At 27.8% G+C, this 27,184-nt stretch overlaps 3 protein-coding genes across 3 annotated transcripts; 2 read left to right on the forward strand and 1 right to left on the reverse strand.

The window, feature by feature from the left end:
• Positions 1-13,742: 13,742 nt before the first annotated feature.
• Positions 13,743-16,114, forward strand: LOC108455220 (transcription factor MYB78-like). The gene is made up of 3 exons (XM_017753804.2): positions 13,743-14,072; positions 15,039-15,168; positions 15,381-16,114. The coding sequence occupies exons 1-3, from the start codon at positions 13,916-13,918 to the stop codon at positions 15,901-15,903; spliced, it is 810 nt and encodes a 269-aa protein (XP_017609293.1). The 5' UTR covers positions 13,743-13,915; the 3' UTR covers positions 15,904-16,114.
• Positions 16,115-18,230: 2,116 nt separating this feature from the next.
• Positions 18,231-18,961, forward strand: LOC108455221 (uncharacterized). The gene is made up of 2 exons (XM_053018666.1): positions 18,231-18,889; positions 18,949-18,961. The coding sequence occupies exons 1-2, from the start codon at positions 18,231-18,233 to the stop codon at positions 18,959-18,961; spliced, it is 672 nt and encodes a 223-aa protein (XP_052874626.1).
• Positions 18,962-19,082: 121 nt separating this feature from the next.
• On the reverse strand, positions 19,083-25,167 carry LOC108455222 (gibberellin 2-beta-dioxygenase 2-like). Its single transcript, XM_017753806.2, has 4 exons — positions 24,673-25,167; positions 21,992-22,376; positions 20,769-21,005; positions 19,083-19,124 (listed from the first exon to the last, which is right to left on the reverse strand). Exons 1-4 carry the CDS (start codon positions 25,050-25,052, stop codon positions 19,083-19,085), a joined length of 1,044 nt encoding a protein of 347 aa, XP_017609295.1. The 5' UTR covers positions 25,053-25,167.
• Positions 25,168-27,184: the final 2,017 nt, after the last annotated feature.

The following is a 27,184-nucleotide window of genomic DNA, read 5'->3' on the forward strand; positions in this document are numbered from 1 at the left end:
TGCCCAAATACCTACAGAGTCCCATGATCCACCCATCATTACAATCGCACATAAAACCTCCAGCTGTTGCAAAGCCTTCATCAAGTTTTTTTAAAAATACTTTGAATGAAGTGACAAGAATTTTCAAAAATTTTAAAGATAATTAATTAAAATTAAAAAATCATCTTTTATGCCACTTTAGAGGAAAACAAAGACTATGTTTAATCTCATAATGTGCAATAATTTAATCCTTAAAATAATAAAATTATAAGTTTAATCTCTTTAAAATTTTAAAATTATAAATCAACATAATAATAAAATTGCATGTTAACTAAAACAATAATTCAATTATGTACTTAGAAAATATAATGGTGTTTTGGTCATTTTCTTTATTTGTTAACTAATTAGCAACATTCTCTTGTTTTATTGGTTGCTTCATACATCGAAAATTTAATTTTATATTACAATGTTAAAATTCTTTCGTTAAATCTATTGTGTGATATTTTAAAATAAAATATATGCACTTTATATTTATGTAATAAAACTATTACATCGTTATTGAGTTAAATTAAATAGAAAATTTTTAACAGTATTAACAATTAAGTTTATATTATTAAATTTAAAAATAAAGAGACTAAATTCAAGTAAAAATAAAATATACAAATATTAGAGGGACTTAAAACATAATTTAACATTTTATGTATCTACGAGCAATTAGATTTCTAGATATTTGACATTAACTTAGCTAAAATTAGTATAATTATATCAAATAAGAAGTTAGAGTTAGCACTTCGCAGTCCATCTTTTGTTGAATTTTTACGGCATAATTCATATTTCTATAACGATAATTTAGGAGGATTAATCACTTTCTTAATTTCAATTATGACAATTGATACAATGTATCGAGATACACATATACATTTCAAGCACAAATTATCATACCTCTTTAATTGAAATTTAAAATAAATAAATAAGATAAATGTCGGATTTTATTTTATTTGTAGAATTAAAAAACTCCATAATTAATGTTTGAGATAAATATAAAATTATATAAAAATTTAATCCAATGTACAATATCATATGCTAATTTTGATTTTATGCAATTTTAGTTTAATTTTCACAAACCTTTGACATTATCAATGTAGTACCATTTTACGTATATATCATATACACGTATAATTATATTAATTCAATATGAAAATAAACTGACGTATTTAAATCAAAGTTTTATACTACATATGAACCATGATCAAAGATTCATATGTATAATTGTGCAGTTGCACTAAATCAAAATTCATATATCAATTTATACGAGACAAATCTCAAAATTATACATAAACTTTGATTGAATGTACAATTTGATACATAAACTTTGATTTGATGTAATTATACACATGAAGCTTTGATTTATTTTTATATTGAATAAATATAATTACTTCTATATACAATATATAAATATAAAATGATGTTATATTAATAATCGTGTTAATAATTTGTGAGAATTGGAACAAATCAAATTTTCATATATAAAATTATATAAAATCAAAGTTGATGTATACAATTGTATATATTAAACCAAAATTTATGTATAGTTTTTAGATTTATTCTTTTTTTTTTACATAATGTTTAAAATTACTTATAGCTCCTCCCAACTCATAAATAGGAGGATAATGCGCTTCAGCACACTCGAACTCGAATTTTTCTATATTGACAACAATATACATATTAATCGAATTAAGACTCAATTAATAATTTTGAAATTTATTCCTAATTGACATATGAAATAATAATTCAAAATTTTCTGTCGTCAAACCATGGGTAAACTTTTATACCTAACACATATGTTATATATATATTGTATACACACACGCATGCCTCAAAAGAGTCAAAGAAATTGGGAGACCAATTTGGCAAAAAACGAATAAATTTCAAAACATGTTAGTTTTGGTCAAAGACGCTTCCGATTGAGGGAGAAAGATTTAGAATGAGAAAAAAATCACAGTAATAATAAGTCTATAAACATAGGAGTTAATTTCTAATTATTATTATATAGAGGGTATTTAAAATTCTTGAATCAAATTGTATATATGTGTAATTTCTCTTTAAAAATATTAGGTAAATTACACTTAATATCATTAAAATATTAGTAAGTTTATATTTTAGTCACTCAATTTTAAAAAGTTACAAAATGGTCATTGAACTATTTAAATTTTTTATTTAAGTCGTTGAGTTGTTAAGTTTTATATATATATATATAAAATGTTTGACTAAGGAGTTCTAAGTGACGATTCCATGACTGGTATAGTAAATCAATACTCATCAACAAGTAGAATAACATATTTTAAATTCAAGTCGATCTGATGATCAATATCGGAGATTGGAGAAGAAAGTCGTTTGGATTTTGGTTTGTAAATTCATGACGTTCAAAGTTGTTTTATGGGGGAAAAAAACTAAACTGTAGAAGAGAAGGGGGTGAGAGCGTTCGAGTAGTACAGACAATGTGAACAGAGAACGTCATATAATAATAATTTTAATGACCCAATGATCTAAATGAAAGCTTTTAAATAATTTAGTAACCAATTTTTAACTTTTAAAATTAAATGATTAAAACATAAATTTACTAATAATTTAATAATTTTATCTACAAAAATTAATTTAGATATTTAATGCTAATTAATAATGGGAGAGATTTGATTGATTGGTGATCAATATGGTCAATGAACAAACACCACCGTCCAATTAGAAATATCAACCCATTCACCCTAAAACCCGGGCTACCTTTTTGAACAAATGACCAAAAAAAATTTAATGGAAATCATGGTTGTCACTATCTAATTTCAAATTTCTAAATTTCATTCGTAATTACGATAAATATGAAATAAATTAAAATATTTTTAAGTTAATACTTTTTTTTTAATTTCACCGTAATCGGCTGAAAAAGATTGTTGTAAGTTTGAGAATTTTTTAAACAAGTTTTGACTTTAATTGATAATTTTGTTAACAATATCAAACTTTTCAACCATTCACTAAATTTGATTGTTGCTCTAGGTTCTTGAAACCCTAATTTTGTAGCTTCATGAACTTGGGGTCCATGGACTTGGAAGTGCAAATTTTTCTTAGCATTAAATTGCCAAGTGACAAATTGGATCAAAGGTGGGGATGATGAACACATATTATAATAGTATTCATTCAGTTATTAGTAAAAAAATTAGTTATCTAATTATGAAAAGCTACAAACTAGTATATGATTATTCAATTTTGTCCTTTTTAGTCATCAACGGACTAATGCAAAAATAAAAATACTCAAAAATTCAAGATAGTTGGGTAAAAAAAAAGATAAAATTGAATAATTAAGTGATCATTTTGTAACTTTTCGTAATTAAGTAACTAAAAAATAAATTTACTTATAGTTCGGTGACTATTAATGTAGTTTACGTTATCTTTTAGGGTTTTTTTTCTTTTCGTACTATCGGTAAACCTATCAATAAGACAGGTTGAATTAATTTTGAGTTTTATCAATATGAATAGAATCATTTCGAATTTTGATAACTTTTTAAGTTATTTCAAATCAGATAAATTTTAGATCAAATATTATCATCTATCACCATTTAAAAAAAAAAAAGGAAAACTGCTACCAACAATAACTTAAACTTGATAGCGACAAGTGCTCACCAAATCAATGGTTTCGATAATTTTGAGTCACAAATAGAAGATGAAGACTTAGGGTGAGTTTGGATGGGTGGTGCGTTTAGCTGCGGTTAGTGTAAAAACAGCGGTGGCGGTGAGATTAGATACTGTAGCGATAATGTAGCGTAAGACAAAAAGTAAGTTAAATGCACCACACCGCAGTCAATCGCCCATCCAAACGAAACCTTAGTTGGGAGACGTTTTTTCGATTTGTCAATAGCATGTTTAGCTAATTTTAAAACAGATCAAACTAAATTTATTTTATTCTAATTTTGAAAATTTTGATTTATTCAGATTTTCGAATCACAATAAATGAATTTAATAATAATAATTGCGTGTAGGAACGCTAATTCAAGTGTTTTTAATAATTTCGAGTTAATCGATTGAGTATTAGTTTAGTTAACATCGGTATTATTATCAGTACAAGAAAATGTGAGTTCGAGTGCGTTGAAACATATTATCCTTTTATTTAAGAATTGATAATAAATTATAAATAGTTTTAAGCATTATGATACTACACTCAGATGAAAGAGAGTAAATAAAATAATAAGAAATTGGAAAATGAGTTTTTAGGGGTCAAATTCTTGTCACAATAGCAATGGGTTGTAGGAGAAGCAAATCATGGGAATTTTCAATAAAATAAAAGGTTATCAATTATGGCTTAATATCTTTCCATGTCAACATTTCATTTGCTTATTACTTTTTGATATATATTTCTCTAAGCATCATTACATAATCTCCAATGGTCTAAAAACTATATATTTATAATTGAAATGCTTCAGTTTCATATCAAAAGATATGCTTGGTACCCGTTAAAATATGGTTTAAGTACATGTAATTTTGTATATTTGAAATTTAATTTTTTATTTTTATTTTAAGAATTTAATTTTTTATTTTTATTTTAAGATTTTGATCCTTTAGTTAAATTAGCAGGTGTAACATTTTGAAATAACAAATTACTCATTTGGTAATCATATGGCAAGAAAAAGAAAATCGTTGTAATGAACTTAAATATAATATTAACTATTGGATTTATATTTTAAAATCTAAAAGAAGAAAACAGAGATTAAATTCTAAATATACAAAGAGCATGTGAACTTAGAGCATATTTTAAATTTTTTAATGTAATTGATTAATCTAAATTCTTTTTGCCATTCTTTGCATTATAGTTTCAAATGAATTTATTATAAAAAAAAACCAGTCAATATTGGTAGTAAATAGTTTTAACATGTTAAATTAAAGGATGGTAGAAGCTAGATATTAGGAGAAAACAATTTAGAAAGAAAATTAGGATTAACAAATTATCAAATCATTTTTAAAGTTTGAATTTCTGATTAAAAATAATTAATTGATTTTGAATATTCTGATATTTTAGAGTATGCAAAAGACAAAAGAGGGATTTGGTTTATGATACTGGGGATTTTTTAAATTACAAAATTTCACTAAAATTATTATTAATACTGAATTGAATAATTAATTAACTAAAATAAATTTGGAATAATCTAAAGAATAGGGTTCTAACCTAAAATATTAAAATTTCAACCCCAACTTCGCTATTTAACCAATACCTTATTCACTATTGAGGGATTTGTTGGTTTGATAAGTGATAAAATAATTTAAGAAATCTGAATTTTTGCAGTCTTCGTACATTTGAAGTTTCGTGTTTGAATGAATTTAAAATGTAAGTTCAATTGTTAATATTATTATTAAATTCAGATTTATTACAAACATCAATTTTTTGTTACATGACTACTAAGTGAATACTCTTTTTTTTATTCCAAAATGTCGCACTAGTGGATTTAACAAAATAATATTAACAATTAAAAATTTCGAAATCTAAAAAGTAAAAGGATTAAATTTCAAATGTATAAAGATAAAAGGGAGTTAAAGCATAATTAACCAAAACTAGGGTTTAAATCCCATAAGAAAGAAGAAATTAAGTGGAAAGGGATGGAGAAGACGTGTCCTTTGTTTTGATGCTATGCTTGCTTTTCCCCCTCCACGCTCCAGTCCCCTAATGGGGGGTAAGCAATTAAAAAACCTGTCACCGTTTCTACATCAACTATTCAATTTTTTATAACAATTTTAACATCATACAATTCAGAAATTGTTTTTTAAGTTTGGTTAATTCAATATTGAACAATTATAGAATGAAAAACCATCCAATATTTGTTTGTTTTAGTGATGACTGATGACTGATGTTTGCTATGCGTCATATGGGACATACAATACTCTTTTTTGCTCCATAATTTAAAACATTCTACATTTATTTTCACGGCTGATATTTGAGTTTCATTTTCACAAATTATAAATTTTGATAATATCTATTCTTCTATATAAAATATCTAGAAAGATTCATAATCCGAACTTATAAATATGAAGATAATACGTTTCAACGTATTTAAACCCGTATCCTCCTACGTTAACAATAATGATCATGCCAATCAAACTAATACTCAATCGACATAAAAGAATTTTTTATATATATATAAATGTGATCGTTTCTATATTTATTTTCTCATTTTTTTATTTTTTAATAAATATCTTTCATATGTTACCTCCATTATTGACACATGTCACTAACTAGCATTTTAATAAAAAAATAATGAAACAGCACATTAAATAACTTGATTGGAAGTTAGAATAATAATGATAATTTGATGATTAAATTACAATATTTTGAAGTTTAAGGATCACCATGAATTTGATTTATAGTTTAAGACCAACCCGAATACTTATTTACATTTCAAAAGAATTTTATTATTCGTGATTTTATATATATTATACATAATAAAAAATATTAATTTTTTATTTAAATAAAAGAAAGAGTTGTTGAGGATTTCATGTTAAATGAATCTAAAATTCTTTTTGGTACTAAAGCAATAACTTAGTCAACATTGATAAAAAAAAATTTAATACCTTATCAAATTGGGGAGAAAGATCATATTAATAAGGTGGCTAGAAGATACACATTGGGACTTCATTTCTTCTCTCAACCGCCTTGACAAGTGCAAGATATTTTGTCTACTAATTGTTGCATTAACCTTTTGGTTCAGCTTTGAATCTCAACTTCCTTTTGAAAACCAAAAATTATATATATTACCATTAAGGCTCCAAATAAAGATCTTAATCACTACTCCCTTATATTGGTATATATATATATATATATATATATATATATTTATAGATGTAGAAAATCACTATTATTTAAACTACAACTATTCTAAGTACTACAAAATAATCTAAATCATCATGTAAAATTTAAAGAATTGCATCAGGTGGCTGTAGGAAGACAATAAAACTGAGTTCCAAATTAAAAGCCATGGCTGCCATACTATTTGCTAGTCAATTTCTTTCACGAAAGACATGTTTGTGTTTGAGATCAATTTTCCAATCACCAGTAATCATTCTTTTGTTATTTCGTAGAACATCACTGTCATAATCCATCTCACCATTTTCACGAACAAGGTCGCCATCTTCCTTGCTAATGCCAACCCATAATGGATACCCCATAATTCAACCTCGACAATACTACATATCCCTATATTTCTTACAAATCCTAAGTGTTAAATACCATTTTCATCTCTGACTGATTGGTCATTGATAAATATATTGACAATAAAGGTTTTTTAAATAAAAAAGAGCTCCACCCTATATATATATATATTATTGTCCAGCACTAAAATTTGATGGTGTGACACAACCTCAAAATGTCAACTCATCAAACTTTTACATTTTTCAAGTGCATGAACTAGCGAACTTAGTTGTTAAGTTTAGATATAACGTAAACATTAAAAAGTACAAATACCAATATGAATTAAATAGGCAGATTTAATGACCTAAAAATACGTTAACCCTTAAAACTCTATCACATTATAAATATATGAAACATAATTACATTATAATAATTTTTAAAAAGAACTCAAAGCATAATAATCCACTGAAAAAAATGTGTGAAATTATCTTATAATGGCATTTAAATTCTTTGCATCATGGTCCACCTCAATTTAAATCAAAGCACACTTTCTTAGGGTTTAACAAAATTTTTTGTTTCTAGTTGATATTAGAACATTGTGGAGTAACATTTAATTAATACAATAATTTAATGGAACCTTTTTTTGCCTTGTCTATAGGGTACTTAAAAAGCATTGAATTAATCCGGCTCCTATACATTAAATTAATAAAAATTAAACTTAAGAAAATTAATAAGAGAATTACTAATAAATAAAATAATTAAAAATGTTTTTTAGGGATAAATATTGAAATTATATATGAAGTTTGATCTAATATGTAATATCGTACATGAACTTTTTTTTTTGGTGTAATTTTATACATAGAATTTTGGTTTGATTCAATTTCCAAAAATCACTAGCACCATTATTGAATTAGCACTATTTTATGTTGGAAATTACATATACAAACAATTATATTAATCCAATCAAAATAAATATATTTATTTATTTATTTATTTAAATGTGTATAATTGAATTAAAATTAAATTTTATGTACACATATGAACAACAATACAAATTTCATATGCATAATTACACCAAATAAAAATTTATATATCAAACTGTACATTAAAATAAAGTTAATATTTATACATCTTTATATAAAACTTTAATTAAATATTAAAATTATATAGAATGCTAAAATTTTAAATATTTTTCTTTTGAAAGTTACAACTGTGAATCTTATCGAAGTTACCATTAAACTTAATCATTATGAGTGCTAAGCAAAATAAATTAATTCAATAACTTAACTCACCTACATATGATTTACAAAGGTGGGAGTCGAACTTGGGATCACGACATTGCCATGTTCTAGTCACATTGATGTAAACCATATAAGATTATGTATGGTTATTGTCTTTTCAAGCACTAAACGAGATGCTTTCAATCTGCGAACCGATCATATAAGATTATGTATGGTTATTGTCTTTTCGAGCATTTGGCAGAATCAAAACTCCTTAAAAATTTAATTATATTATACATTGATTTATTCAACGTTAATGTTATACATTAATTTATAAGAATCTTTCTAAATATTTTAATTTTTTAAAATTTAACTCAACAATCAAACTTTATCAGCTTTTTCCCAAGAGATTTAACTTTGTCATTAAGCTAATGTGTCATTGACTATAATAATTAATAATTACCCCCAGTTTCAACTTTCATATGTCCAAATAAAAAAGGGTTAAATTAATATTTGGAACTTGAACTTTGCAATTATTTTTACATGAGGGATTGAACCTTTTTTTTTTGTTCAAGTTAGTCATTAAACTCAACAATTGTTCCTATAATAGGGCTTGAATAATATAATTGTTCTCATATTGGCGCCTAAACTATTTTTTTCTTCAAGTTAACCCCCCTAACTTGGCAATTGTTCCTATTTTAGGGCTTAAACTTGACAATTGTTCACACATTATAACTTGAATTTTAAGGTTTTTATAGAAATATTATGAGCTAACTTGGACAAAAGAAAATGTTCAGGCTCAATTATAGAAATAGTTGCCAAGTTTAAACCCAAAAAGTAATTTAATCCAATAAAAAAAACATGACTTGTAATTCTTTGGTTAAAATATACTATAGGTCCTTGTTCTCTTCATACATTTGAAATTTAGTCCTACTTTTATTTCAATAAATTTATAGTTCCTTTACTTTATAGAATTAGAAATGAATGTCCAATTCTTAACGTTGTCCAACTCTTAACGTCGTTAAAATTCTTATGTTATACTCAAATTCATTACAATATTTTTTTGTTACATGATAATTAAGTGAGTATTATTTTTAATTTCAAATTATTGCTTTAGCTAATTTAATAAAAATATTAATATTAATAATTAGACCTGAATTTTAAAAATTAAAAATTAAATTCTAAATATAAAAAATACCGTATTAAAACATGCATATTTTAACCTATTTAAAGGCAGCTTAATATTGACCCGACATACCTTCCAATTATAATCCTTTGTAATTAAACATCGGTTAAAATGTCAACCATTTACATTAAATATTGGTTAAAATGAATTATAAAGAAAGGGTTAAATTATTTTGAGGTTTGGACTTGATAATTGTATTATGTTGGAGCTTGAACTTTTTTTTTTCAAGTTAGTCCTTGATATTTATTTGAAAACCTTAAAATTCAGGTCTAATGTAGGAATAATTGTCAATTTGAAGACCTAATATGAGAACAGTTGCTAAGTTCAAGCATTAACTTGGATAAAAAAAGAGTTCAAATCTCAATATGAGAATAATTGTCTAATTCAGGCCCCAATGTGAGAACAATTATCAAATTTAAGGACAAACTTAAATAAAAAAGTTCAAATCCTAATATAGAAATTATTACCAAATTCAAGCCCCAAATAATTATGTAACCCATAAAATAAATTATAATTAATATTCTATTTTTAGAAAGAATATTAGAAGTATATATTAATATATAAAAAAATCTAAAATTAAAATTAAATATGCATTCTAACTTATTCAAGTGCCTTCCAATATAGGGAAAGGTAGCCATAACTACGGCTAATTAATGAAGTGGATTTGGGGAAAACCAAGATTGGTCCTCACCTCGCCCTTTGTATATCTGATCATCGGTTGGGTTGGTGTAAAATTTAGGTCCGTTTTTCAAGTTTAGATTTATCTTGGTCTGAAAAATGAGTCTAAATTTCTGCCCAAGTCCAGGTTAAATAAAAAATACTAAACTTGAGCTCGACTCGACCCGACATGCCTGTATTTATTTATTTATTTTAGATTATTATTTTTATATAAAACAAACTTAAAACATTAAAATAAATATTTCTCAACAAATTGAAAATATATTAAAAAAGTTTTTCTACTTAAATAACACTAAAATAATTGCAACTTAAGAAGCAAATGCACCTAAGGGCATATCGGTTGATGTAGATTCTTCTTCTTGATCGATCAATCAAAACCCCTTCCCAAATTGTACAAGCTTATTCTAAAGCATAGGGCTTTTTGGATGTAGGTGATGATATCTATACAGATGGATTCGTATAATTCTTATATATATTGTATAATGAAATACCACATGAGTGGATATATAGGAATCCAAACCTGTTGAACCACTCATGTTATGATCTTCTACATCCTAGGTCTTCCCATTTTGTCATCTGGCTTATGTTCTTCATGTAGCATTCAGACCAAATGGCTCTATGAAATTACGTCGATACTTTCACATATTATGGGTAACGTAGGAGATATCTCTATTTTTCCCCCAGGGAATCTTCAGAATTACCATTGCTTAACTTTCAATTCGCCTCTGACCATCAAATGAAATGTGAATTACTCGTCCTCCTCTCTTTGAAATAAGGGGCGCTTCTGGTTATGCCGGTGCTTGGAACAATTTTGTCTTCTCCATATTACTATATCTCTAGAGTCAATTTGAGTTCCTCTATAGGATAGACCTCAACAGAAAACTGAAGAGTAACAATAGCAAGTGATTGAGTTCAGTAGTTCCTCGTGTAACTCTAAAATAGTAGCAAATTTGATAATAAAACAAGAGATACACAATATAAAAATAATAACAAAAAAATAGTAGCAATATAATAGTGAAATGAAACAAAAAAATTTAAGCTAATTTAAGCCAGGCCTAAGCCAAAAAAGCCTACCCAAGGCTCAACCCGTTTAGAAAACGAGCTTTATTTTTTTGTTCAAACCCATTTTTCGAGCGTATATTTTTGCCCAAATCCTCCCACTTTTCGGGCAAGCCTTCAGGCCTGGACGAGTGGCCCAACTCATGGTTAGGTCTAATACACATATATGCATAAAATATTTTCAAATTATTATAAACAATTTAAATTAATATCTAAATTTCAAAACAACATTATATCTATCAAGTTATTCCTTTTAACCTAGTCATGAATTTAGGTATTATATCAACTCAAATTTGACTTGGAGCAAATTTATAATACTTAAATTATAAACACGTGTAGTTATTGTATGAACAACTTAATTACAACGTATTATAAAAATAATAGTGTCAAAAAATTACCCGTCAAATCTAAATTGTTCATGTAATGTGTAAATATACATTTACAATTTTATCTCGTGTTTTAAATATACTATAAGCAGAGACAGGCCAGCCCCTAGTTTAGTAAATTTCTTGTATGTCCTTTTAATATTACAACATTCTGTTAACAAATAAGGAAAATTTATAATCTCCTGCCTTGAACTTCTAAATATCTTAAATTACATTGAAAAGTAGAAATTTCGATATCGTAAATTCAATTGTAATTTTAAATAATTATATACCTATTTTAATTATATCAAATAGATTATAGTGTTTTTCGTAATAAGTTAATAATTCCTACTAAATTTTTACATATAAGACATACCTATTTGGGTCGGCTTATTAAATGATAATAATATATTTTAAATAAATAAATTATAAAATATATAAATATTAATATAAAAATAATATTTAATTTTTAATTATTTTTAACAATAAAATTGGTAATTAAATATAATTTAAATTGGGCTCGAGTAAAAACCTATAAAAAATCTAATTGTAATAGTCCGTAAATTTAGTCTCACCCTTCATGATATTTCTAGCTTCGTTTATGGCTATAAGTTACATTTGAGTTGTCACTTAACACTAAAAATTTAATGACTAAACTAATGAAAGGACATGATTGATACGTTACTTGTTATACTCCAAGGTATTACTTTCATCGCAATGAAAGAGCCTACGTTGTTATTGACATTTAGTAGGCAACGCAATGATACCATTGTCGCAAATCTACCGTGGACATGATTTGAGTTGTCACTTAACACTCAAAAAATAATGGCTAAACTAATGAAATGACATAATTGATACAATACTTACGATCCTTGTTATACCTTAGGCATTACTTGCACCACAAAGAAAGAGCCTACGTTGTTGTTGACATTTAGTAGGCAACGCCACAATGCAATGCCATGACACATTGATGCAAATTCACCAAGGACAATAGTCGCAACGAGATCAATCTCATTTAATGATCCAAACTCTCCAAATTCACTAACCTCTTAAAAAGTCATATTCAACTTATACCCTAAATCGGGCCTATAATTCGACCCTACAAGGAAGCTAGCATGAGATGGGGTTAGTTCCAGACAATTCTTCATCTATAAATACCTCTATCTACTCAAGAGGAAGGAAAGAGAGGAAGATAACCCCGAAACTCTGTTTTAATATCACTCAAGCATCTTTTAACTACTAAACTCAATGGCTCTCCGCACTTTAAAAGGTGAGAACCATGTTTAGCTCGATAGCTCTTTGAACTTTAGGAAGTCTGAGTTGCCCTCAATGTAGTATCCAAGACTCTATTATAACTTAATTGTTATAATAATATTTAATACTTTAAAGATCCGTTTGAAGTTCTAAAACAAAATAAAATTCTAAGTTATAGTTTAAGGACGTATGGTGCAATTAACTTTATATACTTATATATGTAATACTTATTGATTAATACATTAATTGCTAAAGCCTCCCTCCCCATTGAGAGAGCGTAGAGTGGAACATATATAGAATGGTTGTTTGCTAATTGCTTGCATGCAAGTGGAAGATACAGAGAGACATAATAGAGTCATGCCCACACCTTTCCCAAAGCCGCCTAAACAAATATAGCACCCTACTTAGTAACAACATTTTTTAATTTTTGTTGAATTAATTAACTTCCTATTAGACTTTTTTTTTTAGTTACCAAGGTAATTATTTGATAATCCAGCAGTAAAATTTTTTAATTTCACAAGCGATGTTAAAAAAAAATTATCATGTATCTTTAAATTATATTTAAAAAATAATAAAACTAAATAAACGAGACACATCCCCATTTTTTAGTTTTGCTTGTAGAGTAAAAAACACTTCACGATTTAACAACTTTCAAAATTAAAAAAAAAGTACGGAAAAAAACTAAATTTGACCAAATTAAAACATAAAAAACTAAATCCACAGCTTAAACATAATACAAGGACTAATAGCATAATTTAACCCTTTTTTTCTTTTGTCCTCCATTTTCAAATACCAATCTCCGTCTATAAAACCCCTCCCACCTTTAGCTATCTTCCTTGGATTAATCCTAACTCTCTTTCTATCTGTTTACTTCCCTTTTTCTTCTCTGCCTCAAAAGATATTTATCTCTATCATCATCATCATCATCATCATCATCATATATATAGTTTTGTAAATTACAAAATATATATACCTTTATAATATCAGTCTCCCCATTAAAGGGTTTAAAAGGATGGATGCTAAAGCAAAGGGAAACGTACGAAGGGAAGAGGAGGATGATCAAATAGAGCTGAGACGAGGACCATGGACTGTTGAAGAAGATTTAAAGCTCGTTAATTACATTGCTTCTCATGGTGAAGGTCGATGGAATTCACTTGCTCTTTTCGCAGGTAATATTATAATACTATTACTACAAATATTCTCCTTTTACTTGTTGTTTACGAGGAGGTCTTGTTTTCATATCTCCATGTAATGGATACGGATTTGAGTTCGCCATAGACCAAAAATTTAACCTCCAACTTCATATGTTTCTTTTTTTCCTTCTTTTTCTGACAAAAGTGTGAAGTTTCCGACAAGAAAAAGAGAGAAAAATCTTGGGTTTTGATTCTTTTTTCGTGGATTTGTAGACGAGGGATAAATTTCATCAATTGGTCCTATTTTTCATTAAAGCTTCAACCGAATCCTCGAATGGGAGTATCCAACTATCGTTCTAATCAGGTCCTTTTGTCAATTTATAGTTTTGGACTCAATTGTTAGCATGGAAAGGATATAACATGTCCTCAAACCAATCATATCCAAACTGAGGAAATGACTTGATTGGAATGATAATTTTAACTTGAGGATTCAATTGAAATGTTTTGAAGTTTAAAAATCAATTTAAAATTCTACTTGTAACTTGAGAATGCTCGATGCAATTAACCCTATATATTGTTTGGACCAAATTGTAAGAAAAGAAAGTAAAATGCTGCATGTTCCATGGAAATGCTCGAGGATTTGGGGCTTTGAATGTGAGGTTCATGATGTTGGTATCGTATAGGGAGAACCTAATCATCAAAGCATATAACTTTACCAAAAAATTTATTGTATCTAAATACAAATATCCCAATGACATATATATTTATATATTATATGCCACTACAAATTTGGTATTGTTGGTAAAAGATTGGGACACTAAGTGTCGTGTATTTAGGTTTGAGTTTCATCATACATAATTTTTTGTTATGTGCGGGCTTTAGCTTAATGAGTCAAATTTAGTCTAGATTATTTTGGTTCCTACTTCATTGCTCGGATATGTATTTATAATTATATTATAATTTAAATGTATTTTACTTATAAACTTTCTTAAATATTTATAGGTCTCAAAAGGACAGGAAAAAGTTGCAGATTGAGATGGTTAAATTATCTTCGACCCGATGTTCGACGTGGGAACATCACCCTTGAAGAACAACTTTTGATTCTTGAACTTCACTCTCGTTGGGGAAACCGGTAATCTTTTAATTCAGTTTAATTATAATTTTAGTCCTTTTTTATGTTAAAATTCAAGATTTAATCGCTCTATTTTAATTTGATATAATTTATTCTCTCTACTTTTATAATGTTATTAGTAACTTCAAATCAATAAATGAGACAAATTTTTTTTATATAAAGTCCAGTTCTTTTAGACACAATTTATGAAGCTTTTTAATTTCCTATTATAGATGGTCCAAAATCGCCCAACATTTGCCTGGAAGAACTGACAATGAGATAAAAAACTATTGGAGAACTCGTGTCCAAAAACATGCCAAGCAACTCAAATGTGACGTGAACAGTAAGCAATTCAAAGACACCATGCGATACCTATGGATGCCAAGGTTAGTTGAAAGAATTCAAGCCGGCATTGCCTCCTCCTCCTCCACAACAGCCACTGCCATGGGGCAAATCGGTATACCACAAGTAGCCCTAAGTTATAACACGCTTGACAATTCCAGCACCACAGTCTCGTTGGAGACTCAAATTTCACCAACATCGGATTTTTCCGATTGTTACGGTAACATCGTCCCGATTAATGAAAACACGAACCCGGATTACTTTCAGGCTAGCCAAATTGGTTCCTCTAATGATTACAACCATGGCATGGATTTCCAACCATGGTTGCGTGGAGTTGATAATATTACATCAGATCATTTCTTGGATTGTGATGATTTTTTGTTCTTACAACAGCAATTTAACTTCAACATGTGAGAAATATATCAATCAAATAAATTGATATATATAGTGAGAGAATTTTCAAGTAAAATTTAGAAAAAAGAAAACAAATATGAAAATATAGGGTTTGATTTGTCTAATTGTGTATCAACTTTGGTTTGTATTTTGTAACCATCTTTTTTCTATTTCAGGGTGGGGAAGATTGTAATTTAAGACTTTTGTTGTTTATAATAATCACATTCATTCATATTAACTTCATCTTATTTTACTTTGAATTTTCTTTTTTAAATGATTTTAATTAATAGAAATATTTAATTTTTTTTGCTTTTTATACTTTATTTTTATTTATGAAAAATAATTTTATTTTATCTTTTTGAAAATTAAAAACACGTTTAATAATAGAAATAAAATTTTATTTTTAATAATAAAAATATGAAAATATATTCATGCCTATTTGTAAAAGATTATTTTGATATTTAAAAGATAATATTTTTGTGTTTATATTGATTTAAACCTATGTTAATTCATTATAAATTTAAAGTTAAACGTTTTTATCTTTTGATAAAAAGTAAGGATAAAAATAAAATATAAAATTGAACAAATGTGTTGATCTCATGGTCAGGGTGTTCATCATCCTAAATGTGATTTGAATTCGCGTCATGCTAGTCGCGTTACTGTTAAGTTTTACCCTCCTTTTATAATTCATCAAAAAAGAAAAACCCAAAACTAATATCAATAGAATAAATTACAATTTACCAGTTAATTGGTTCCACTAAATGAGTTCAATTAAGAGCTATGATTAATATATAATATTCTTTTGGAGATCATGTAGCTGTCCATGGGGCATAAACCATAAGCTACTTCTACATTACACTACAAAAAAGGTAATTAAAAGGCCTTTAATTATACTTAATTAACTATCTATCTATTAAATAAATAAATAAGTATAAAGGGCGATGTGGCGACATTTACGCGTTAAGTTGGCCATTATTAGACTTTTTGGGATTTTAGACATCCAACGTCCAAAAACCAAACATAAAATAATTATTTTAACCCATACCTTAGAATATTGTATACATAAATAATTATACATAAATTTTAATTTATTGTAATTATATACGTAAAATTTTAATTGTAATTTAAATGTATATTTAAAGATTTAATTTTAATTTAATCATACATATTTAAAAATAAATATATCAATTTATTTCTATATTAAATAAATATAATTATTTATTTTTATAATATATAAATATAAAATAATATTATATTAATAATTGTATTAATAATTTACAAAAATTAGATCAAATTAAAATTTTATGTATACAATTACACATTAAACTATAATTTATGTATAATTTTGAGATTTATTTATTAGGTTATGATTCATTTTAATCTTCATTTTTGTCAATATAATTTTCTTAATTTTAATGCTTTTAATACTATCTTTATTATTAATTTTATTTTTATTCTCAAAGTGCTTAATACTGTTCAATCCAAATTATCAATAATTTTGAATCAGAACCTTTTTTTTCTTTTTTCAAAAAATCATTGAGGAAGAAAGGATCGATAAAATATTATTATTTGATATAATTAACATTATTAAAGTAATAAACCCCATAATTTTTTTAAAGAAAAATGAAGTGGCATGTGTTGAGGACAACGCGAAAGTGAAGCACGTGATGGAAGAGATAGAGAGGATGGCGGCTGGGAATCTTTGTAGCGCGCGTGGCAATGGGAGAAGCCACCTTCGTGGTCCCCACGAGTTTGTTGTTAAATTGAGGACACGTGTTTTTTATGGAGATAAAATATAGTTAGTGGAGAGTTGTTATAATTAGACTTACAGCCGCAACTCTTGAAACAGTTCCGTCAGACTTATCTCCTGATCTAATTTAGTCCTTGTACAACAACAATTTAATACCTATTTACTATTTAGTCCTTCTAAAGAGGGAGGGAAGTATATACTGCTAAACCCAAATAAAACTTAAATACAAAATTGACCCAAAAAGTATAGCTTTCTATTCGCGTAAGATTTCTTTTATAATAATAAATTAAATAAATTATGTAGATCAAAACATACATATAATAAAATAGGATTTAATCTCAATTTAATTCAATTAAATATATATATTATCAAGATTATATCTAAATAAAATTCATCTCAAAATTCAAAGTTATCAAATTAGGTAATCCGAGTTTTAGTATGATTTGAAAAATACAACTCTACTTGCATTCATATTATTTTGGTTATTTAAGAATCTAAACCCTTCAGTTTATTCCAAAAAAAATCAAAATCCTTCAACTTTCTTTTAATCTTTCTACAAACATCAAGTTTTTCTGCAGCAGCTACAAGAAAGCAAATAATGGAAATATCTCATGATCAAGATCACGTTGATGAAATCTCTCAATCTCATTTTGAAGAATCTGTGGATGATTTTTTAAAAGAAATCGATGACAACGACGAAAATTATGAGTGTCTTTTAGAAGAAAACGACGACGATGATGGTGATATTGATGACGAAAATTACATTGATGATCGTCAATCTCAAATAGATACTTGGAATTTTTATGATCACCCTTTGTTCGAACAAGATTATCGTTGCCTCCCATTATCTTTCCACGACAAAATAAATGATGATTTATCAGTTGGTAATAGAATCATTATGCCCTCCATGGATCTTGAATTTATCATAGAAAATCAAGTCCCCTTGCCTTTACAATTCGAGATTCATAACTTATCGGAAGGGAAGTTTTCCCATTGTGGGGTTCTCGAGTTCAGTGGACATGAAGACGGTGTAGTGTTCTTACCAGATTGGATGATGGAAAACTTGCAACTAAAAGCATGTGATTTCGTCTATATGAAGAATAAAAAGCTAGAACAGGGAAGCTACATCAAGATTCAACCACACACAAGTGATTTTATTTCTATTCCGAATCCGAAAGCTGTGTTGGAAGAAAATTTACGTAAATTTTGTTGCTTAACAAAGGGTGATACCATAATCATCAGCCATGGGAGCAAAAGGTTTTATATTGACATAGTGGAAACTAAGCCCGACGATGCTATTAGCATTGTGGATATAGACTGCAACGTTGATTTCGCTCCTGCTTTGGATTACGAAGAGCATGCAATTCCCGTTTCAATTAATTTTGGTTTAAAGAAGAAAGAAGAAAAGGAGGAACAAACTCAGAAATCCGAGTTCAAACCTTTCACGGGTTTAGCTAGAAAATTGAATGCAGAACCATGTTGCAGTACTTATCTACCTAAAATCGGCAGAAATAGGGAGGTGGATGAAGCAAATTCAAAGAGAAGTTCAATCTGCAAATCAGAGGTTACGAGTCAGAATAAAGAAACTGAGGATAAGCCAAAGTTTCAAGCTTTTTCAGGGAGGAGCTACACATTAGAGAGGTGACCTCAGAAGATTTTATTCATCAAAATATTAATATGGATTTTTAGGGTTTTTTCGTTTACTTATAAATGTTTTTATTTAATAATATTAGGAATATAAATGATCAAATACAGTATCAATAAGTCTTTTTAATTGCGTGTTAAATGTTAGGTTAAATATTAAGTAGAGGAAAATAAGTGGATACCTACTATATAGACAATTTAGATTCAGCCTTGTTAATTTTTATTAACGCTCTTTGTTCTTTTAATTAACACTTTAAGTTTAAGTTGTCTATGAGGTAAGCATACACGTGTTTACAATTTAATTTATGTATTTAAATATGTTCAATGTCAAATCTAAATTAACATTTATTGTCTAAATTGAATAAATTAATGAAAAATTTAATTGATGCAATATTGGTAAATTGAAAACTAATGAAATATTTTAAAATATAAATCCCAATTTAAAATATAGACAATATTTTCAGTTAAATTGTGAACTTTGATTTTTAAAAAAACAATTTACAACATAAAGCATTTATGTTAACATGATGATTTGGAATAGATGTTGTAAAAAAATTATTATCAGCATATTAACTGAAATAATTAATGATGTTAACTATTTATACTAATTATCAATGTTATAAAAATAATGAGACTAAATCTTAAACATAATAGAGGGACCAAAACTAAATTTCACCTTTAATAGAAAAAAAAAACACATGAATAAAGTATATTATATATATATAAAATTTCAATACTGAAAACATCCTACCGACTACCTTTGAATATCCATCCACATCAACACATTCCAACTCTGCAACCCAACATCACATCCTCAGCAGCAACAGCACTAAACCTTTTTTTTTTTTAAATACATTATTATTGTTCCTTTTTCCACTCACAAACCAATTAGTGGACCAATGGCAAATCCTCCCAAAAGTGAAGGGGTCTAAGCCAAAACTGCAACTATCAATGGTATGCTCCTCACTTTCATTTCTCTGATTTTTTTATTGTATTTGGATTTTTGACACAAAACCCACTCTTGTCTCATGTTTTCAGTTTAATTACATGTTAGTCCTTCTACTATGTCGAAAATTTAAATGTAATCTCTTTATTTTTATAATGTTATTAGTTGATATTGCCATGCGATTAAATGATGTAGAAATGTGAAAATAAAACCACAAGAGCAGTGTTTGGTAGACCACAATAACTAACGTGTTACCAATTTGGAACTATTAATAAAGTAAAAAGATTAAATCTAAACTTTCTACATATTAAAGGGACTAAAACTGAAATTAAACTTATTTTCCGAAATCAGATTGAAAATGCACTACTACTGGATTAAAATGCTTTTCAATTAGGGATTAAACTACATCAAATAAAATGATACAACACAAACCAATTTTCCATCCCAAAATAAACAAATTGCTTTTGTTGCTTGCTATGGGGGGGATGGGAAGGGATGACAGGCCAAAATATATATATATATATATATATATATATTTTAAGTTGCTTTGAAAAGGTGAAGGCGACTGTCCCCAAGCCTTAGAGAATGGGAAGCCTTCTTGTATTCATCCCAAGTGAAAGGCCTATAAAGCAATGGCTTGTGGGGAGTGACCAACTCTATAGGTGGAGTGAGGCATGTATGGAGTGGTGGTGCCCCAAAATAGGCCATTGACATTCTGGACTTACTGGTGTTTGTCACCATGGCTCTGTGTCTTACACTCATGAACCTCCCATTAGTCATTGCCTTAAAAAAAAAAAAAAAAAACCAAAATACTATTAGTCTGTTGCTATTGCTGTGTATTGTGGCTTATTGAAATTGGGTTTATTTAAAATTTAAGTTATTTAAATTAGATCATTATAAATTTGGATTATTTCATATTTAGATAGTTTAATATTTCGAGTCATTTTCAAATTAAGTTAACTTGAATTTAAGTCAATTTAGGATAACTTCAACAGATAATAATTTTGATTAAATGAGAAATCTTCATTTTAACCTCTCCTACAAATTATAACTTTCAATTTAATAAAAATTCATTATCAACCCTCTAAAACATTAACAATTTTAATTTTAATTTTAATTCTCATGTTTTATAATCTTATCTTAAACTCCTTATATAAAAATCCTAGCTCATCATCACTTCTATCTTCCAGCACATTGAATTAAAACGTGGCATTCGATACATTTTTGTTGTTTTTGTTCCTCAAAACTCTGAACCATAATGACCCATGTTTGTTTCCCGAGGAAAAAAAAAGATGTTAAGGGTAACCGTTAGAAAAACTTTCTGGATTCTATGAGTTTTTACGCAGATGACATCATCTATAAATGATAACACCTGTCGGAAAACCTTTTTCTATCAGCTCCAAATATTGTCAAAAAAGAAGAAGTTAGCAGGTATTTGATTATGACAAGAGAGAAAATATAATAAATGTAACTTTATATTTTAATAATTAAATTGTATTTATTTTCTTTATTCAAATAATGAATAAATTTATTTTATATATTAAATTAAATGATAAATTGATATTTTGTTAAAAGAATTATTTATTTTATTATTAAAACTTAGTTTTTGCACTCATAGTGTGCTACTGTGTAATTATATGATGATTTTGTCACTTTAATCCTATGAACAAATATTATTTTACCCATTTTTAAGTAAAAAGCAATATACGATGAGACCTAGCTTTTCCCGAAGGAAAAATAAAAAAGAAGATAGAAAAATGGAACCAAACCTGTAAAACGTCACCAACATTAACACAGAAGGCAGTAGGGTGAGGAGGAACGGGAACCCACACACCATGATCCTCATCATCAACTTGGGATTTAACTTGCAAGCCACCCACATCGTTGGATTTGAGGATGGTCAAGATCTGAGGGTCAGTATGTTCCCCAAAACCAACCTTATTAGCATGAAATGAAGGGTCTTTGTTGTTGTTATTGTTGTTGTTGCAGAGAATGGGTGGATAGTGATTGAGCCTGAAAATGGAGTCATTATCAACGTCCTTGATCATCTTACTGAACACTGATGAATCGTGGACCCTCAGTCCCTCTGCCATTAGTTCTAATATCTCACATGCTAACCCTGTCACTGCTTCTATGTAACCATTCACAGCAGAGCTGTCACCAGTATACACACACAAATCACCATCACACACTAGTTTTAAGAAAAAAGAAAGAAAGAAAGTTTAATTTTGCCCTCGGTCCCCCTAAGTTGTTTTATATGCTAAGTCCAGTTGATAACACGTATTCCTACTCGAAAGAAATTCGGTTAATAATATTATCTATTTTCAAAATTAATAGTAAAATAAGGGTTAACTATTTTCTAAGGTACTCAAATAAGGTCCTTTGAAATGCTGTATATTAATGTCCTTTAAAAGTAAATGACTCAGTTGCCATGTGTTATATATTAAACATGTTAGATTCACCAAATTTTGTATAATAAATTGGGGTAAAGTGTAACGAACCTCAACCAGTTAAATTTTAATATTTTTAAATATTTTTAATTTTTAAAATAAATAAATATTTAAATATAATTCTTTAAAAAATATTTAAATATAAAATATACAATTTTTTTTATAACAATTTATTACAAGAAACATACAGCGACGTGGGACAAAATGAATCATGTAATTAATGTAATCGTTTTCATTACTTAAAAATAATCACCGCACCTCGCTGTATATCCACTTTGGAAAAAAATATTTCATTCAGAGTGAATCAATCAATTTGGATCCCATCATGCTGTTCGAGTCCTTTCACACTTTGAAATGTGTGAACAACTCCTAAAGGATTCAGCCTCGTTTAAAGCATTTAACAAAAGCAAAGGAATTAAATTGTAAAAAACTGTTAAGTATAGGGATATGGGGTTGAGAATCAGACCCCAAAAAAGAATCTTTGCTATCAAATTTCAATTCCATTTGATTTGATTAGACCTTGTTTAGTTTCTGACATGTAAATCTGATATACAATCTTTTAACATGTTTCATATAGACGCGCTACCTTTAAGAGCGTGAAACTACAAGACTGACAACGAACACAGTGAGAGACAAGTTGTCTCTGACATAATATCCCACCTTGTAGGAGAAAACTATTGTCTATATATCCCACATACCACAGTCCCCATGTGACTTGATGATGAAGAAGAAAAGAAGTTGAAAGTAATTTTAAAAACTCACGTGTGTCTGTTCATAAAAATCACGTGTGTATATATGGAAAATATAGTAATCATCAACATATAAAAAAAAGCATGGCATGAGGTGTAAAAGAAGAAATACAACTCATGTATCCCGACATATATGTTGATTCATATAGTTCATGAACCCCGCGTTAAAAGTACCGTATGGGCCGGTATATAGCAAGTTCATGGTAAAAGTATCATAAAAATTTTTGTATTAAGAGTTATATTAAATTTTTTTTACTTAAAAAATAGGTAAATTAATTTTTATACATTAGATAATAGAGTAATTTAGTCATTCAGTTAAAAATTTCATCCACTTTTATTGTTAAAAATTAATTTTTTGTATGTTACAATGAAGTACATGTACAACTAGTTTGATTATTCTATCATCAATGCCAATTTTTAACAATAAAAATGATAAATTTTAACAGTAAAAGAGATAAAATACAATATAACTCTTACTAAAGGGATCTCCATGATACTTTTCTTGCAACCTCACCTTGTAAGCTTATAAATATTGCCAGTCAAATTATAATTTTGATTCCTCTATTATGTTCAAGTTTGAGATTTTACTCTCTCTCTCTCTCTCTCTCTATATATATATATATATTAGTTATTTAAGTTAAAATGAAGATAGAGAAGTTTTATTTATAAACACTCCGTTGACTCAAAAAGTTGTTTTTAAGAAAAAATACATTTATTTATAAAAATATTAACTCTTAAAAAATTTAAATCATGTCAAATTAAATTAAAAATTTAAACATAATATAAGGACCAAATCATAATTTTTCCATTTTCCTTATCTTTTACCAAATTATATAAATTTATACTTAGAACTAGACTAAACTGAAAATTAATTCCGCAGATTAAGCTCAAATAAAATAACTATAACTAAAATAAATTTATTCGATTAATTAAACTCAAACTAACTAACTAATAACTAAAATCTGAACGAGAACCTACACATTTGCATAAAGAGTCCAACATGATATTTCAAATTTCTGAAGACCTCAATTTTGTAGTTTGACAACCATATTCAAGAAAAAGAGAAAACAACTAAAGATTACAAGTATTTGCATGGAGTGGTGGTTAAATTTTTTGTCAAACATTCGTTTAATATAAAATTAAATCGTGTTGCGCCATCCCACCTTCAATATTGTATTAAAAAGTAAACATGCAATATTACAACATTTTAAAAAGTAATAAGAGAAATGAAATTAAGGGAAAAAAACACACCTGAACATTTTGGGGTCATTAGAGATGGCATAAGATCTTTCAACAATGGATAAAGAGTTAGTACCTAACATAAGATACTCAACTTCCCCAACATCACCATTGAATCCAATGTTCTTACAACCATAACCAAAAGGAGTGGCCGGACCGGCCTTTTGTTTGTCGCCGAGCGGCTTGGCAAAGAAACCGAGACCTTGTTCTTCCATTCTGGTAATAATGTCGTGGGAGACACCATGGTTGATCACCTCAAAGAAACCGTACTCTTCGCAGGCTTTTATTACCAGTTTTATAACCTTTGATCTCTCGGCTGAAAGGTCTATGATTGGTAACTCAATGAATTGAACCTTTTCGGGATGAGTTGGACTGGGTGAAGCCACAACCATTTTGGTAACTCAAATGGTAAAACTGATAGGCTGGCTATTTATGTTATGATATATAATGGAAATCATTAAGTGAAGGGCAAAGGGTGTATGTTTTTAAACAAAAGTGAAAAGTTTGAGAGATAGTAAAGAGGGTTACGATATTTATTGAATGAGAGAATCTATAAGAGAAAGTGGGGGATTTTTTTTATTTTTTTATTATATAAAATCTCGAATACTTGAGGGTTGACTTTCATCACCTTTCTTTGATTTTTTTTTAGGGGTAGTGAGTAACAATGTTGCAGTGGTGGAATTATTCAGCTGGTTCTATATCGAATTTGAGACTGATATTTTACCCAACAGATTTTATCAATTTGTTTTATGTTTACGAAGATTAATTTTTTTTTTAAGGTTTTGTTATTATCTTTTTCAGTAATAATATTTTTAGAGTTGGAAATCTCTTTTAATATTTTAACATGACTTATCATAATAAATGTATAAATATATACATATTTTGTGGTTTACAAGCTCATATATTCCAACGCATAGGACATAGAGTGAGTGATTTTTTTAATGGAAACCCACATAACTAATTTGATATTAGTATTTTTTTTACTTTGCTAATTATATTTATTTTGGTTTTAGCCTTAAATTCTCTCAAGATTTGATGATGTAATTAGTGTAATTAAAACATGATTGGATTGATCGATTTGACCAATTGATCTATGATTAAAATAAAGGAGTTGAACTGATTGATTTGAAAACTACTTGAAACCGGTAAAAATAGAAAACTAGGACAAAACCAATAGTTTAACATGTTTAATAAAAATTTTATGAATTTTAATTAACTATTTAATTATTTTTGGTCTAACAATTGAATCGAGAATCAATAGTCTAACTAATTTAATCACTGGTCTAATTATAAGAACACTATATATGGCACGTTAAAATTGTACCATATCATTATATGAAAATTTATATATTTTTTAATTTTCATCTAAACATTGTATGTGCCATAATTTTAGAATGTCACGTCATTAAATTTTATATTTTTACATTTAAAGATCAAAATAAATCTAATTATTAAGTTTAAATACTAAAATAAATAATAAAAATATATAAATATCAAAATAATCCTAATTACTAAATTCGTAGAAAAATTATATATTTTTTCAATAAGATTTGGCTTTTCACGATGCACATCTCAAAGGTACCTACTTAAATTCTCCTTATATATACAATTAAAAGATAAAGATAATTGCCTAATCTAAGATTTTAGGATTATTTTATCCTCTCTTTCACTAGTGTTTGTCCAGTGCATTATCATACACAACTTTTTATGGGTGTTCGAGTGTCCAATTAGGGTTAACCCAAATTAGACAATAATTGACAACTTTAGGATCCAATAATGAATATAATTGGATGGATTAAAATAAGGTTTAAGATTTGCCCCCAATCTGCTCCTATTATTAGTAAAACTTGTGAAATTAAATATTTTATTGACCCCTGAAAACAAGTATTAAGGTCCTTTTTCCTATGTAGTCCACGGTCTCTCACTTCAACCAAGACCCCCCAAAAGACTTTCTTTCTTGTTCTATAAACTTTAGGATATATATGAATTTAAATTTAGGCTAACCCTATCAACTCAGTATTAAAATATTAATATCGTATTAATTAAATCTTTTTATTAGAGTTTTTTTATTAAGAGTCACCTCCTCTCAGGTGGTTGAAGTTCAATATGACAAATGTAATATTGGAGGACGAAATTGGTTGTGATGGGGTATTGAGAGACGATAAAAGAATGGCTTGTGCTTTAAGGCTAGAGGATTTGAAATGGTTGAGATAATAGCCATTAAAAACAGCCTTGGAATTGTTTATTGGTATGGGTTGACATGTGAAAGTCCCATTAGTTATCAAATCTAGCTCACATGTTACTTTGGTATGGTTGTTGGAAAGGAATTATAGACTGTGGACGCTGCGGAATAGTTTTAATGGTATAGATTGCAATATTAACCAGTTTTTTCGAGTTCAATTCACAGTTATTCATCAGCAAGGTAATGGTACGGATGCTGCTCTAATTACAGCAGGTATAACGAGACCTTCGTTATTTAAAGTCTAGTGGTGAATATTGTTTGATGCCTATTAGTATTGTTCGA

This window comes from Gossypium arboreum, chromosome 9, assembly GCF_025698485.1.
Source record: "Gossypium arboreum isolate Shixiya-1 chromosome 9, ASM2569848v2, whole genome shotgun sequence".
Lineage (NCBI taxonomy): Eukaryota > Viridiplantae > Streptophyta > Magnoliopsida > Malvales > Malvaceae > Gossypium > Gossypium arboreum.